The following is a 15,536-nucleotide window of genomic DNA, read 5'->3' as shown; positions in this document are numbered from 1 at the left end:
GCAGATTTTTTACCATATTCTTAAAATATATTTTTTTCAATATTCAATAATATCAAAAACTATCCGCAGATTCTTTCTGGCCATAGTCATCATTAACGCTAAACTTTTGACCTCATAAGTTTCTCTATTAAATGGGAATCACACAGCCAATAGCATCCAGGTTTTCCAAGTTCTGATGTTACTGATGACCAATCAGAGCGTCCAGTCTCGGAACGAGGTGAAAGCGTCCGCCCACTGGACGCTTATCTCATTGAAGACGGAACTCCCGCATCTGAAAGATGAATTGATGAAGGTTCTGCGCTCAAACCATTAGCTTTTACTTTTTAAAGTAGTGTTACTTTACTTACCCGAGAGGCAGAAGACCTGAGCCCTTGGTGAACGCGGGAGGACATTGGGGTGTGTGTGGGAATACACAAATATCGGAACTTTCGTCTGTTTTGTCACGGTAAGACAGGTGCACGCGCACCTGTATTCATTTGGAAATCCTTTCTGTTGCTCTCCTGTAATGTGGACATTTTGCCTTAAAACCCTCAAGTAAACACTGGTTTTGAGCCATTTAACAAGTCAAATAACTTTTGAGTCATTTAACATGAACTAACGAATATTTATTAATTTATTTGGTGTTGAAAGTCCGAAAACATGGTTTGGCTTATGGGCACTAAAAGGGTATCTCAGGTGGCGTCTCTCAAATGATGAAGATGTGTGTGTTTGTGTGTGTATATATGTTTGTTTCTTTTTTTCCAGACTTTTAAATTGTGTAACTATACACAAACATTGAGAACACGTGCGTTGCTGTTGTTGATATTACTGTACAAATATAGTTTAAAATTATATATTTGAAAACCTTTTAATGGTTTCCTTTAAACCTTTTATGTATATTAAGCATTCACGAGTATTAAAGGTTAAGAGAAAATGTCTATTTGGCACAGAACACTAAAGAGACACTAAAGTAAGTCAGTATATTCACTCATACACATACCACTGGAATTGAACTTGTATATTTTCATGTGACATATATAATTTGTCCGGCCTCCATAAAGCAACTGGTTTGTGATACAATTTATTTTATTGCTGAAAGCTCACAAACGGTATAAACTTAGACAACAGTGCATATTTTGCCAAATAAGCCCAAGAAATTAGGAGGTATCGATAGTATAGGGCTGTCAGCCGTTGAATGCACCTGTGTGGAGAGTAAGGTGGTGTCCTCCTTTCACACCTGTAACCTGACTGTCCCATGGCAACAGGCGTGTCGAGGCTTGTATGAAAGATTACAGTATCTAGGCAGGCAACTTTCGTCAGGTAATTGGACCAGTACAGCCTGAAACTCATGTTGGATTAGTTTATCTTCAAACACTGAAGTATGTTTGAGTGGAGGAAAATATTTCTTGGTTTGATACTTTCCAAGATGAACAATGCCTGAATTAATGTTCGTCACTAATCTTTACATCTGCTGAGTAAGTGATTTTGACTTTGGATGTTTTTATTAGGGCCCTTCAGTTTAAAATGCCCTTAATGGTTAATGAAACCGTATTCTCTTAGACTTGTGCCAATATGGGGAAAATAATCTTGTTTATTCCAAGTATAAATCTTTTTCTGATATTTTCTATTTGTATCTTCATGGATCTACGAATAGTCTAGTTTTGCAGACGTTTGTAAAATAAAACTTAAGCAATTTTAGCAATTCTATTTTCTTAACTTCAATGGGTGAAATTTATGTAGTTCAGTACTTTTTATTTATTTGTAAATTTAATAATAATAAAAAGATGATTCACCCTAAAATGATTAGTCCAAGATGTAGACCTTTTTCCCCAGTAAAACACGAGCATAGATTTTGAGCTAACCATTGGTTCTTGGTGATTCATTAAATGTGTGTACCAGTGCTCTAGAGTCAATATAAAATTAGCATTTTTCTCTGAACTATCCCTTTAAATTAATATATATTTCTCTCTTAATACACTGCCCCACATATATGTGTTTATTAGAGAATAATGAAATTAAAATGCACTTTTCTGCTGATTGTATCATATCAAGAGCAACTGAGTGTCTCCATTGTAAGCATCTCTGGGTTGAACTGTTATGTGGTATATTACTGTACATTGTTCTCCGCGCTCTGCATTTATCCACCCTCATGAGTTTACGGGCTGTCCTGGCTTCTGTGTCCTTAACACACTCACTGGTGACCATTGTGTCTCAACACTCGCTCTCTTGTTCAGCTCTGAGTTTGCTGGAGAAGATGGAGGATGGCCCGACTGATGGATTTAAATACTTGTGTTTTCTTGGCACAATAAAATCTTTCATGGTGGCATTGTATTGTGCCACTCTGGCAATTTCTTTTAATATTTATTTTCCACAACAGAGCAGTGAATGTGTAGTTAATAAAGTGGTGTTTTAGTTAAACGTTTGCTTTCTAGAAAGTTGCTTCATTCCAAACAAGATGAGGTTGACTTAAGTTTTTATATGCAGATCTTTAAGTAGAATGTCATTTTAGACTTGCGATGAAATCTTAATATCACTTTAAAATATGAATATTTAAAGGATTTTACTGCACATTGTAAAATAAATGGTCTTTTGAATAATATTAGATTTGTGTTTTTGACTTTCAGGCTCGTATCTTTGGCAATGATGGCTTTCCAAGAGTTTACATCGACAGCTGTACAGCTGTATGACCAGATGATGGAAAGTTCGGGTAAGATGCTTCTGACATCAGAAAAAACATTAATGTATGACCACGTTTGAACTCTAACAACATGAAATGTTCATTGGTCAGGTTTGGGAAGAAACCTATTTCTTTTGTCCATGGGTAATAGTTTTCATTCACACAATGTTGTATGCATAAGATGTCTCTACAGTATTTGTTTACAATGAAGAGAGTGGACAAAAGTCCTATTGTTAATCCAAATAGTAATTGAGCTTATCCTGAAGGTTGTAAACAAACAGTGTATGCTTATGAAGTTTGACAGACCTATTGTAAGGTATTGACTCATTGATGGATTTGCTCTTCAGTGTTTGGGCTTTCAGCAATGAAATTTAAACTACACTCAACTTAGACTCTGAAAACTTGATTGACGTGGTTTCAATTTACTAGAACTTCCGTTAAGCTGCTTTGACAGAATCTACATTATAAAAGCACTATAGAAAAAAGATGAATATAATTGACAGACCTATTGCAGCATATTTAAAAATGAAATAACCATGAATTGAAAATGTGAAGGCATACCATGTCTTTTTTGCATTGCTGAATCTGGTGACCCATCAATCATCTGTTGGTCACATATTTGTGTGTGATGCGAAACCACAGTGTATCACAGAGCCAATTAAACTTTACGTTTGGTACATTTCTTCTTCGATATGAAAATTCATGTTAAACCGAGGAATTCCTTGTGTACAAATTAACAAGGTTCACCAAAGAAATCTCTAGCAGTCAGAGATGAGTCACGTGACAAGAAAATCTCACCAAAAAAACCTTTATTGGCTGCCAGCATAATCGTCACACTCTCCATGTTCTTGCATTACTTTAAATATTTATGTATACACATGCACATTATGCATTATCAATAATTAACATCTTTAAATCGGTAGTTTCCTTTATTTTTATTTTTATTTTTTTAGAAATGGTTGGGTTGGTTCATGACAGACATTTTGAGACCAAAAAAAATCCCTCTTGGACAATTAATGCAAGAAATAATTCTGGAAGTGAGGTCATTAGGCAAATTACACATCAGATTTTTCCATTTTGATATCATGATTTCCACTCTGGGGAATTCTTAATTTGGCCACAAATGTCTTTGTGCTTCAGCAAATAGAATGAGTCTTGATGACAACTTATTTTGACCCATATTTTGGGAAATTGCTTTGAAAGTTTTTAAAACTCAACGATACACTGGGCAAATACAAATTTACTACCCTGCCATTATGTTGGTGGCTGTTTTTGCCTTCCATTTAAAACAATTTTTTATTGCAAAGCCATGACAACATGTATTCATGCATTCTTTATTGTTGCTGGTTTTTCCTGTTGGGCATTTTACTGTTGCAGTGCAAAAAAAAAAAGCGAGAATAGTTTCTGGCTTTTTTATTGAGTATAGTGTGTGTGAGAGAGTGTGTAAGGGAGACCTTTGCACACTTACTTTGAAAATCAAAATAAGAAGCTCAGCTCTCAGAACATAATTTTATAGTCTCAGAACATAGTAAACAAATGCATTTATGCGCACTACACTGAACTGTTTGTTTTACGCACAGAAACCTTTTTTGGACAGGCCTGTCTAAAGGATTAATGGTGACAACTGATGAAATGTGAAATTTTACCTTTACAAAAGGGAAAAACCAGCTACAATGCATAATTATTTGGCACCAAGGCTTTGCAATCAAATAATGTAGTTATAATGGAAGTAAATGGCTAATAGTAAAACCATTTTAAGGGTTAAAAAGTAAAAAAAAAAATGTGTGTGTGTATGTGAGAATTTTTACTAATTCTATTTCTGATATTGTTGAAATGTCATTTCCTCATAGATGAGTGTACTCCAGTTATCTCAGCTAATTATAGAACTAAACTAATGCAGTTACTATAGATGTTGCTGTTCATGGAAACATTAAATGGATTGCAGATATTCTTGTGATGTGATTTCAGACCCACGGACAAAAGGCTGGCTGCTCATGTCCAACCCGATCCCACAAATCCTTATCATTATATTTTACATCTATTTTGTGATCTCACTGGGGCCCAAGATAATGGAGAACCGGAAACCATTTGATCTGAAGCGGGTCCTCATCGTCTATAACATCTTTGTTGTGTCTTTGTCCGTTTACATGTGCTATGAGGTAATTGTCATTTTGTTTTCTGCCACACAAACATTCTGTTTTAGTTTTGGAGTTTATGAAGACGTGTCTTGTTGCATTCCATTGAGTTATGCTTTTTGTTGCTTTATGCGCATCATATGCACACTATGTACAAATGGGTGAACCTGTTGCTTCTTGTTGTTCCAAGCTTGCATGATCGTCTGTCTTCTTAAAATCACAAAAGATGTTTTGCTTCATGTCTGGAGCAGCTCTGTTTTTAATGGTAGTAAATGATAGGAGTGTAGCTTTTTTTTTTTTTTTTTTCTGGCATTGTAAATTGCTTGGAAAAATACACAATAGACAAAATGAGCTGAGACGTTCTGTAGGTATGAGCTTTTTTTTTTTTTTTTTTTTTTTTTTTAAACGTTGTACAGGAAAAAGATTTTTATGAGAGCAAGTAAATGTCTTTAAACCGAGGTTTTACAAAATATATGTGCATCGTTTGGTATGATTTCGTACAAAACTGCTGAAGAATTTATGGTCCAATAGTCAGTGAGCACATTTATGGTTCATTGTTGCGCTATTAATCATAATTGGTATACATAATTCATCTAATCTTTGTTCCTTTTTATTAAATGACAGTAACTTTAAATATAATGCTGCCAATTTTTTGGCAAAAAGAATGGATTTTGCCACTCTTATTTTGTTTACTTTCACTTTGCATTTTAATCCATGTATAATCCATTTGATTTATTTTTAATCTATTTTTTATTTTCATCATTCAAAATGCATTTCAGTTTAGACCAAATGAAATATACAACCACATTCAGTGTGCAGTCAAAATATGTATTTATTTTTTTTTTTCCTTTGTCTCTTTGTTAAATTTTAAAGCTACTGTATATCATCTTTCTGTGCAGTTTTTGATGGCAGGCTGGGGAACGGGGTATACATTTGGCTGTGATCTGGTAGACTACTCTCAATCGCCAAAAGCTATGCGGGTGAGTATGGAAGAAATGTGATCTTACCTGTTTTGTGAAAAGCCTGTAAAAGGGGGCCAGGTTTAGATATTTGGCTTAGATGTGGTTGGTTTGACTTGACGTAACCTTCATAATTTCGTAACACATCTGTTTTGACACAGGAGTTAGCACACAAAGTTCTTTACACACTCTAGTTTTTGGTAAGGGAATAAAACATTGAATATTGTTTTAAGGTTATTTCTAAGAGAACCATTTAAATAAGAGGCTACACATTTCAAATAAAGTTATATAGAGTCAACTTTTGTAGAATATTTATTAAACCATTTTCCCATTTACCCTCTGTTTTTGAATGGAATGCTTTTGTCATTTGTATGCAGCATGCAATGATATTGCAGAGATTCTTGCAAGGTACTTTAACAAAAATAAAAGGATATACAAGACAATGAAATGTACAGAACAAATATTTTATGGATCTTTTGTTACCGTTGAGGCATTAAAAAAGATTTTTTGATCTAGAAATTAAAATGAATTTTGTCTGAAGACATTTCAAAGTAATGTTGGTTTAATGTTTTATTTAGATGCAGTGAAGTTTGAAATTGAATTTAAGTAAATTCCATTAATTCAAATTAAGTTACAATTGGTAATTATCTGATTAATATTAAAAATGAACTTTCACAAACAATATTGATTTAACTGAAATGATACAATACTGATTTTGAGAGTATAAAATGTTCTGCAAGACCATTCAGTTCTCTTTCAGCGCACTTAATGGGGACTGAGTTTGTCATCTGATAAACTTAGGGATTAAATCATAATCTGTCTAAATCATGTGACTAATGACTAACCGAATGATGCATATCATGCATTTCTCTGTCTCCAGATGGCATCAGTTTGCTGGCTCTATTACTTCTCCAAGTTCATTGAGATGTTGGACACAGTGAGTGATGTTTTCTGTTTATTACATTGGTTTCATGACATCTGCACAGCTTTATGAATTCAGCCAGAGTGGTGCAGTTTTCAAAACAATTAATACTCGTTGCTCCTGATGATGCATTGAGGTCTTGTGAAGCACACACTGAACATTATTTAAAACCGCCTAAAGTTTGGGGTGCCAAATATCTTTTTTTTCTTCTTTTTTAAATACTACTTATATCATTTAGCAAGTTTTTGACCTACTTTGTTAGTCCATGATGTTACTGTTTTCTTCGGTTAAAATTGTAACAATAGTAATGTTTGGTAGTACTAATTATGAGTTCACGCTGCACAATTTTCAAAGTTGTCAGAACACAGGTGTTTTCACTTTGCACGACTGTCTGGGGAATCATGATGGATCAGTGACAGGAGGATACACACTTTATGACTACACTAGAAACAATCTCGACAGGTCTGTCTAGTTTGCAAACGCAGGTTATAAGGAAATAACTTGAATTCGCCGGTGAGACTGGTATTGGTACCCTGCAATAAGTATTTTTAAAGAAATAATTTGCTGTTCAAATGATTTGTGTGCTGGACGGGAGGAAAAAAAAAGTTGGAGGTCAATAAATAATTTTCGAATCTGCGACTGCTGGTCAGGAAAATGTTGCTTTGTGTTAAGCTTATAAGATTTTCGTCTAGAACTCCTCCCTGAACTGCTCACTGCCCTTTATCTTGCATTCTCATTGGCTGTAGGTCAACGCCAGTGTGTTTTTCTGTAAGATTTTGAATTGGTGTATGAATGAGCCCCAATTTTCCTCCGATTTCAGGCATATCGAGAAGATCTATTTGTCTGTCGGTGAGTGAAGGTCAGGTGCTAGCTTTTTTTTTTGTAGAGAAGCAATGCAATTTAAGCCATGTTGATGGCATATATGGCATGCTGTCAGTTACCGTAAGAGAACATTGACGTATTTCTATATAGAGAAGAATATACAGCAAGAAGGTCGCTGGTTCGAGTCCTGGTTGGGACTGCTTGGCATTTCTGTGTGGAGTTTGCATCCGCTGTGTAAAACATTTATTGCATGAGTTGGCGGTTCATTCTGCTGTGGTGACCCCCGATGAATAAATGGACTAAGCTGAGGGAAATTGAATGAAATGGTAATATTCTCTTCATCTGTCTTTTCTGGCCAGGTTTTCTTTGTACTGAGGAAAAAGCCCAAGCAGGTGACATTTCTGCATGTCTTCCATCACTCCATCATGCCATTTACTTGGTGGTTTGGAGTGCGGTTTTCTCCAGGTTTGCCTCTAGTTTTTTCAACTAGCCCTAATAACTTGTAATGTGATTTATTTATTTTTATTTTTTAAATCATCCGCGGGGCGGGAACATAATAGAACATTCTATGTTGTTTATTTAATATGAAACTGATCTTTGGTGATTTTTATTAAACGTCAATGACTGCTAGTACTTAAAGTGCAGCACAATCAATACTCATTGCTCCTGCTGATACATTAAGATCTTGTGTAGCACACACTGAACATTATTTGAAGAATTGCTACTTTAATCTTTAATATTCTGCTCATTTTTTTTTTTTTTTTTAAATTGTGATCAAACAGCAAACTGTCACTTTTGGGTAACAGTCTCTTTAATATAATTGTTCTGGTTGTTTTTACAGGTGGCTTGGGCACATTTCATGCTCTCCTAAACTGCATTGTTCATGTCATCATGTATACATACTATTTGCTGTCAGCTCTGGGCCCTTCCTTTCACAAATTTTTGTGGTGGAAGAAGCATCTGACTTCCTTACAGCTGGTATGTATTCTCAATGTTCTTTTTTTAGAAAAGATGCAAATGGATTTGTCTTTTTATATTTTATTTATTATCTATACTTTTCAATACTTTTTTATACTAAAATATATAGTATTAATTACTATATTACATTTAATAAAACTTTAAATTAAATTTAATTTAGTTATTGGTGTCTGCCCTGAATTTATTTCAGTGCATGAATGTTAGAATTTTCTACATAATTTTTTTGCTCATTGATTTTAAGTGGTATTAATTTAGATTATTGTCTTATTTTATTTATTTAAATTGATAATTCATCATTTCATTGTTCATTCCTAATGTGTTAAATTTTGGACTGTCTTACCCACTGTTGTTTTATTGCAATGAGGTCTATTTATTACATCTATTTTGCAATGGTATGAGAAATCTGATTTAATTGGATTTTGAATCACATATTCACTACCAGTCAAAAGTTTTGGGTCAGTTTTTTTTTATTTTTATAAAAAAAATTTTTTAAGAAAACTGTATTTATTTATTTATTAAATGTAAAATCTTTTTTACAAATTTTAAATAACCTGCTTACTGCTTAAATATGCCTGCTTACTGTATGTAGTTTCAGTGATTCCCACACAGTCTTTACTTGGGCTATAGATAGATAGATAGATAGATAGATAGATAGATAGATATCTCTATATCTATCTATATCTTTTTTTTTTCTAATATTATTATCATCCTTTTACGCTATTTTGTATCTGTAAGTAGTGGAAGTCTTCTCTCATTTATCCTTTTCGTTCTGTGTGTGTGAGACTTGTTAAAACTCCCACAGGTAATCTCACGTGCACTGCAGACCAACAGAGAGGCTCCTTTTTGGCATTTAAAAAAATTAGTTTGGCCAGCTTTCTAAATCTCCTCAAATGTACTTGAGTCTAATTTCGCTTGGCTTTGCAGCTGATTGTGTGGACACAGTCGCGAGAGTGAAAGAAACGTTAATTAATTATTGAATCTAAACAACTCTTTACTGTATACTCTGAGAGAACAAAATGACTAGTCTAAACTAGCTGCAAAATATATGTACACCATTAGTAATGGTTAACACATTTGCCTTATTTAAATCTACACATTTTAATCTTGCAATTATGATAATTTTTAGAGGGATTGTCTGTTTATTCCTCTTTCTGTCATTTTTATTTCTCATTTGCTGATTATTTTACTAATGTGATGTCATCAGGCTATATTACATAGCATTTTAAATAGGTATATAAAATAGCCTATGGCATTCAAGTTTGCTTTGAACTTGCAAGAGAGAGAAGCAGATTTTACCTGTCAGATGGCTTTTTAATAGCAAGAAATAGAAAAATATAGAAATACAGGATAGAAATAAAATTTTTAACAGTCTTTTTTTACTTTAACCCATTGTAAAGAAACAGTGTCATAAAATTATTGTAAAATTTTAATTTAGGTTTGTTTGTCACATATAATTAACTATTTTTGTGATGTGGGTAAATGTTTTAATCCGCCTACCACCACAAATATATTCCAAACCTGTGGGAAGCACTGTGCATCAAATGAAATTATTACTCCAGTCATTATTGATTTTATTACTATTACCAATAATAATAATTAATTATAGAGTGATATCTGAAGGATCACGTGACTCTGAAGACTGGAGTAATGAAGTTGAAAATTTGATCAGTTATTTTATAGTGCAATAACATTTTACAATTTGTACTGTATTTTTGATTACATAAATGCAGCCTTGGGGAGCAGGAGAAGCTTATTTTAAAAGACTTAAACATCCTACTAACCCCAAACTATTGGCTGGTAGTGTTAATGTGATGTATAGAACTTTGGAACTCTTTCAATTCTTATTACCAGCTAAACTTACTCACATTTGACATGATTGTGTATATGCACTCTCTTCTTTTAGATCCAGTTTGTCCTCGTAACTGTTCACATCAGCCAGTACTTCTTCATGAAAGACTGTCCTTACCCCTATCCTCTATTCATGTACATCATTGCTCTGTACGGCATCATCTTCCTCCTCCTCTTCCTCAATTTCTGGCACCATGCGTACACAAAAGGCAAGAGGCTTCCTAAAATCCTGCAAAAGACAATCAGTCCAAAGAACAACAATGACATACACCACAAGAAAGAGTAAATGATGCAGCATGACAAACAAAACAAGCAGCGACAATCAGCCTTTTGGCTTCAGTTTTATAATATTTATATAATGTTTACCACGAGAAGAAGGTTACTCTGCCGACTCGGTTTCAGTCTGGCTTGAATTTTGCCTTTTACCCTCATCTGGGCATTTGTGTTGAACTCTGTCATTGCCTCGAGGGCTCCTGTTTCTACTCTTTTTCTTCATTGTTTTCTGCATACTGACCCTGATTATTGAGACATGATTGAGTCGGAAGCCTCTCAGCTCCTTTCAGCCTTTATTGCCATTTTAGACCCTTTTTTTTTTGTATATTTGGATATTTTTGTCCCCATTTTTGACTGTATCTGCAAACAAGATGAAGTGTTGGTCAATTCTCTTCCTAAAAAAAAAAAAAAAAAAAAAAACTGATAAAGAGAGAAGTGTGGGGAAAATTCTACCTTGTACAAGCAGGTGATGTGTCTCCGTCATGCATATTTTTGTCTGCCTTTCAACGTCCTAAAAAAAATGAATGTCCTTTAAGGAGCCGATGCATTGATCTCATCATCTTGCACTATTGGTGAAGGAGGACAGGAATGTGGTTGTTGTTTTAGATTGTATCATTCCATCATGAATGTCTTGGGCCGTTTTGTCCCGGACAGGATCTTGCAATTGTTTTGTAAAATGAAATTCATTATGTTAACAGACCATTTTTAAATATTTATGATGAAATAAATAAATGCTTTATTCACTTATGTTGGTTGTTTTATGTATTTAGTTTTTTTCGGTTTTAATTCACTTTTACTTCACTGGGTATATTAAATTTCTGCACAGGGGCCTGTTTCAGTTAGGAGCTTCAACAAACTCTGAGTTTATACTTGATCTCTGAGTTGACTTAATGAGAGATTTAAAAACTATGAGTTTTCGGTTTCAGAACAGCTGATCTGAGTTGGGTCAATCATTTCTAAATAGACTAATTAAGAATTGAGCATGCACACCGCAACTATAAAGGCATTATCAATAGAGTGCCGATATTATACATGTAAAAAAAACAAAAAAAGATTGCTGAACTTGATGTGCTCATGCAAAGTTATAGCAAATATGACCTTATATTTAAAAGCAGAGCAGCAACACTGCATTGGCTAAAGGAAGACAGCGTGGGAAAATAGCTGCTCAAGTTACTGCATAAGTTTACATTACATTTTCATTACACTTAAATATTTTAAATGTGTGACGTGTATAGACTTTTTACTTGGAAAAAGTGGGCAATTGATCAGTTTAAGATAAAATCTCTAAAATTGAGTTTTTAATAGATGTAAAAGTGCACTCGAGTGTCTGCCTATTTTATTGATCAAGTGGTAGAGGTTGATATGACATTTAGAACATAAGCAGTACTAAGAAAGAGTTTTTAGAATGAGTTATAAGCCCACTAATCTAGTTACAGTACATGTCCCTGTCGAAGGTCAGTGAATTTAAGCTAATTATTTCTTTTTTGCAGTAATAAAAGGTAAAAATTAAAACTATGGTATTGAATCTAATTGTAATTTTCCCAAAAAAGGACAAGCCATCCTCGTAACTTTGTTGTTTGTGTGACTGAAATGTAGGGAATGAATGACTAGGGCTAAGGCGAGAAATACCACTTCGATCTTTGAAATCTTCGACCGACAGAAACTCAGTTTAGATAATACAACCTGCTCCTGACTAGGTTAGATTCACAGTAAATTACAACAGTAACTGACTCTGAATAAAAGTTGCTTCTCTTTCAGAAACAGGCTTGACTTATCCTGCTTTCTCCAGTTTGACAAACCTGCCTTTTTGAAACGGAAAACCCAATGTTTCTCTTATTTCAGGGTTAACATACTCTTGAGTTTTCACGTAACTTCCTTTCTGAAACAGGGCCCAGAAGATAACTAAATCTTGCAAAACCTGGGCACATCCAAAGAATATTCAAAATATGTCAAATCATTAGTATTAATTTTTTTTTTTTAAATGCCGTATGTTATATATTTGTCACATTTCTTAGTTTTTAGTTAGCTTTTTTAAATTGGTGTTACATTGTTAAAATAATAGTTAAATGCATATCTCCCTTTTAGAGTTGTTTGTTTTAAGTGCATTCTATTGTGGTCTAGATCAGGGTTTCCCAGCCCTGTTCCTGGAGGTACACCAATAGTACATATTTCGGATGTTTCCCTTATCTGACCAATTCATTTCAGGTTTTGGAGTCTCTTCCAATCTTCTGAAGAGTTGATTCAGGTGTTTGATTGGGAATTGGTTGAAAATGTGTACTGTTGGGTGTGCCTTCAGGAACAGGGTTGGGAAACCCTGGTCTAGATCCTTTAATGCAGGGGTGCCCAATTCTGTTCCTGGAGATCTGCCATCCTGCAGAGTTCAGTTGCAAACTTTATCAAACACACCTGTCTGCTATTACCATGCACTCTTTCAGATCCTACTTAGTTGGTTTAGCTGTGTTTGATCAGGGTTGGAGCTAAATTCTGCAGGAAGTTAGAGCTTCGGGAACAGGATTGGGCAACCCTGCGCTAATGGATCTACCATAAGATCACAGCTCCCCCATGTGGAGTAAAACACAGTAACAAGTCATAAAATGGCCCGGGACATATTTTGTAGTCTATAAATTCTCCCCGTCTGTCTGTCTTTATGTAACCTATCTTTATAACTATATATTAACAAATGACTATATTTTTGTTACCTGAAAATAATCATTAACTGAACCAAACATTTATTTTTGTTAAACCTGAAATAACTTAGACCAAAATAAAAGCTCAAATAAAAACTAAAACTACACAAAAATATGAAAATCTGCTAAAAATGGCAAGCAGCCAAATGACTGAAATGTTGACTAAAATAAAGATGAAAACAGAGCAAAAAATTCGAACTATTTTATAAAAAAAAACTTTAATAATAACTCCATAATACTAAAAAATAACACTTGTTATATTCCGTTTTATTTATTTATTTTTTTGAACGTATTGTGTGTTTGGATTCTTTTTCTCCCTCTCTCTCTGTTTCTGTTACCTGTTTCTATACTAGGTGTAGAGGAGAGAGAAAGTTGATAAATTGCACCTGCTGCTGGTTGCCCTGCAAGCTTAAAATCTGATCAGTTGCAAGCCACATTGAAGCTTGCTTTCAGAGTGTGGTCTCTCTCCTGACCGCTTGTGCTAAGAGTGTATTGTCACTGTTGTGGTTAACTTATTAAAGTGAAAATCTGTTGTAAAGCATTTGAAACTGCTTAAAATCTGCCATTAAAACTTAACTTTTGTGTTTGGAAACCGTAGAGAGGTTGGTGCCATTTTATTTCTAAACCCCTTTTTTTTAGGTTATGTTTAGTTAATGAGTTAGTGTACATTTCTGTTGTTAATTTAATTTTACTTTGTCAGTTTAGACCAGGGGTGTCCAAACTCGGTCCTGGAGGGCCGGTGTCCTGCAGATTTTAGCTCCAAATTGCCTCGACACATCTGCAAAGATATTTCTGGAAAGCCTAGTAAAGCTGCGGTCACACTGGACTTTTCTCCGCATAGAATTCCGTTCATATGCATGTGCATGCGTCAGACCGGAAACGCAAGGTCATGCGTCAAGTTTCATGCGAAATCGCATCATGTGACTGCGCGAGACCAATCGAGGATCAAAACATGACCTCTCTGGACAGAAATTTAAAGCATGGAGTAATCGCTTGCTTTTTTTAATGTCTAATAATCTTGTTTAATCCCGCCCCTTTTTCGCAGTGCCGCACGACAGAATTTTGCATTATCAAACTCTAGTGTGACCACAGCTTAAGAGCTTGATTAGCTTGCTCAGGTGTGTCTGATTGGGGTTGGACCTAAACTTTGCAGGACACCGGCCCTCCAGGACAGAGTTTGGATAGCCCTGGTTTAGACAGTTTTACTCCCTAACTAGCTAGTGTACTTTTGTTTGTTTTGGCATTTTCCCCCATCTGAAGCCTTTTTTTGCTTGCTAGTTTTGTTTTATAGTTGTACATTTTTGTTCATTCTTAAACTGAATTTGGTGTGTTGTCGTGGAGGCAGAAGACAGATCCACACTCACCCCAACCAGTTCTTAACTTTTCACTGTTGCTCTCGCTCCTAGACACTTAACATCAGGGATGTAACACACCCAAAAGTCTCCTGAATTGAAGCCAGCTAAATATAATTAAATTTCCAAAATCATGATTTTCATAAATTTATTTTAAATATGTATGATAGTGTAAATATGTATAATGTTGCAGTAGTTTTGCAATACTTTCGGAAACCACTATTAAAAATGTATTAATAATGCGTCTTTTTAAATATATATATTTTGTGTCCCTCACCCACGTTATAACAAAACATTTTGTACAATAAAGGTTGTATTTTTTTCAATAACCCTTGCCGCCAAACATGTTAAATTTAAATAAAAATAAAATTACAACACAGAGAGAAAAAAAAAAACATTTAAGGCAAAACTGTGCAGAGCTGCGGCCCTCGAGGACTTCAGTTTGAGACCTATGCTTGCACGGGTGTCAAATCCAGTTCCCGGAGGGCTACATCTCTGCAAAGTTTAGCTTTAACCCTAATTAAACACACCTGATCAGACTAATTGAGTGCTTCAGGCTTGTTAGAAACCTACACCTAAAGCTGCAGTCACACTAGAGCATGCGAAATTCTGTAGTACGGCGCTGTCAAAAGGGCCGGGATTAAACAAGATGATTAGACATTTAAAAAAGCAAGCGATTGGTCCATATTTAAAATTTCTGTTCAAAGCAGTCATGTTTTGATCCTCAATTGGTCTCACGCAGTCAAGTGATGCGATTTCGCAGGTCAGAGTTCACCAAGCTTGAACTTTGCAACGTAGCGAACTGCGAAATTTGATGCACGAACTTGCGTTTCCGGTACGATGCATTCGAGTGCAAATGAATGGAAGTCTATAGAGTGAAAAGCTTTATGCTGCACTCACACCA

The 15,536-nt window shown here is 34.8% G+C and overlaps 1 protein-coding gene across 1 annotated transcript; it reads left to right on the top strand.

The window, feature by feature from the left end:
• The first annotated feature begins 246 nt into the window (after window positions 1-246).
• Window positions 247-11,340, top strand: elovl7a (ELOVL fatty acid elongase 7a). Its single transcript, XM_056463865.1, has 8 exons — window positions 247-445; window positions 2,604-2,686; window positions 4,625-4,815; window positions 5,691-5,771; window positions 6,631-6,687; window positions 7,854-7,959; window positions 8,336-8,472; window positions 10,376-11,340. The coding sequence occupies exons 2-8, from the start codon at window positions 2,620-2,622 to the stop codon at window positions 10,604-10,606; spliced, it is 870 nt and encodes a 289-aa protein (XP_056319840.1). The 5' UTR covers window positions 247-445; window positions 2,604-2,619; the 3' UTR covers window positions 10,607-11,340.
• The last annotated feature ends 4,196 nt before the right edge of the window (window positions 11,341-15,536 follow it).

Source organism: Danio aesculapii, chromosome 8 (assembly GCF_903798145.1).
Source record: "Danio aesculapii chromosome 8, fDanAes4.1, whole genome shotgun sequence".
In the NCBI taxonomy this organism is placed as follows: Eukaryota; Metazoa; Chordata; class Actinopteri; order Cypriniformes; family Danionidae; genus Danio; species Danio aesculapii.
This window is presented reverse-complemented; position numbering and strand designations above follow the sequence as displayed.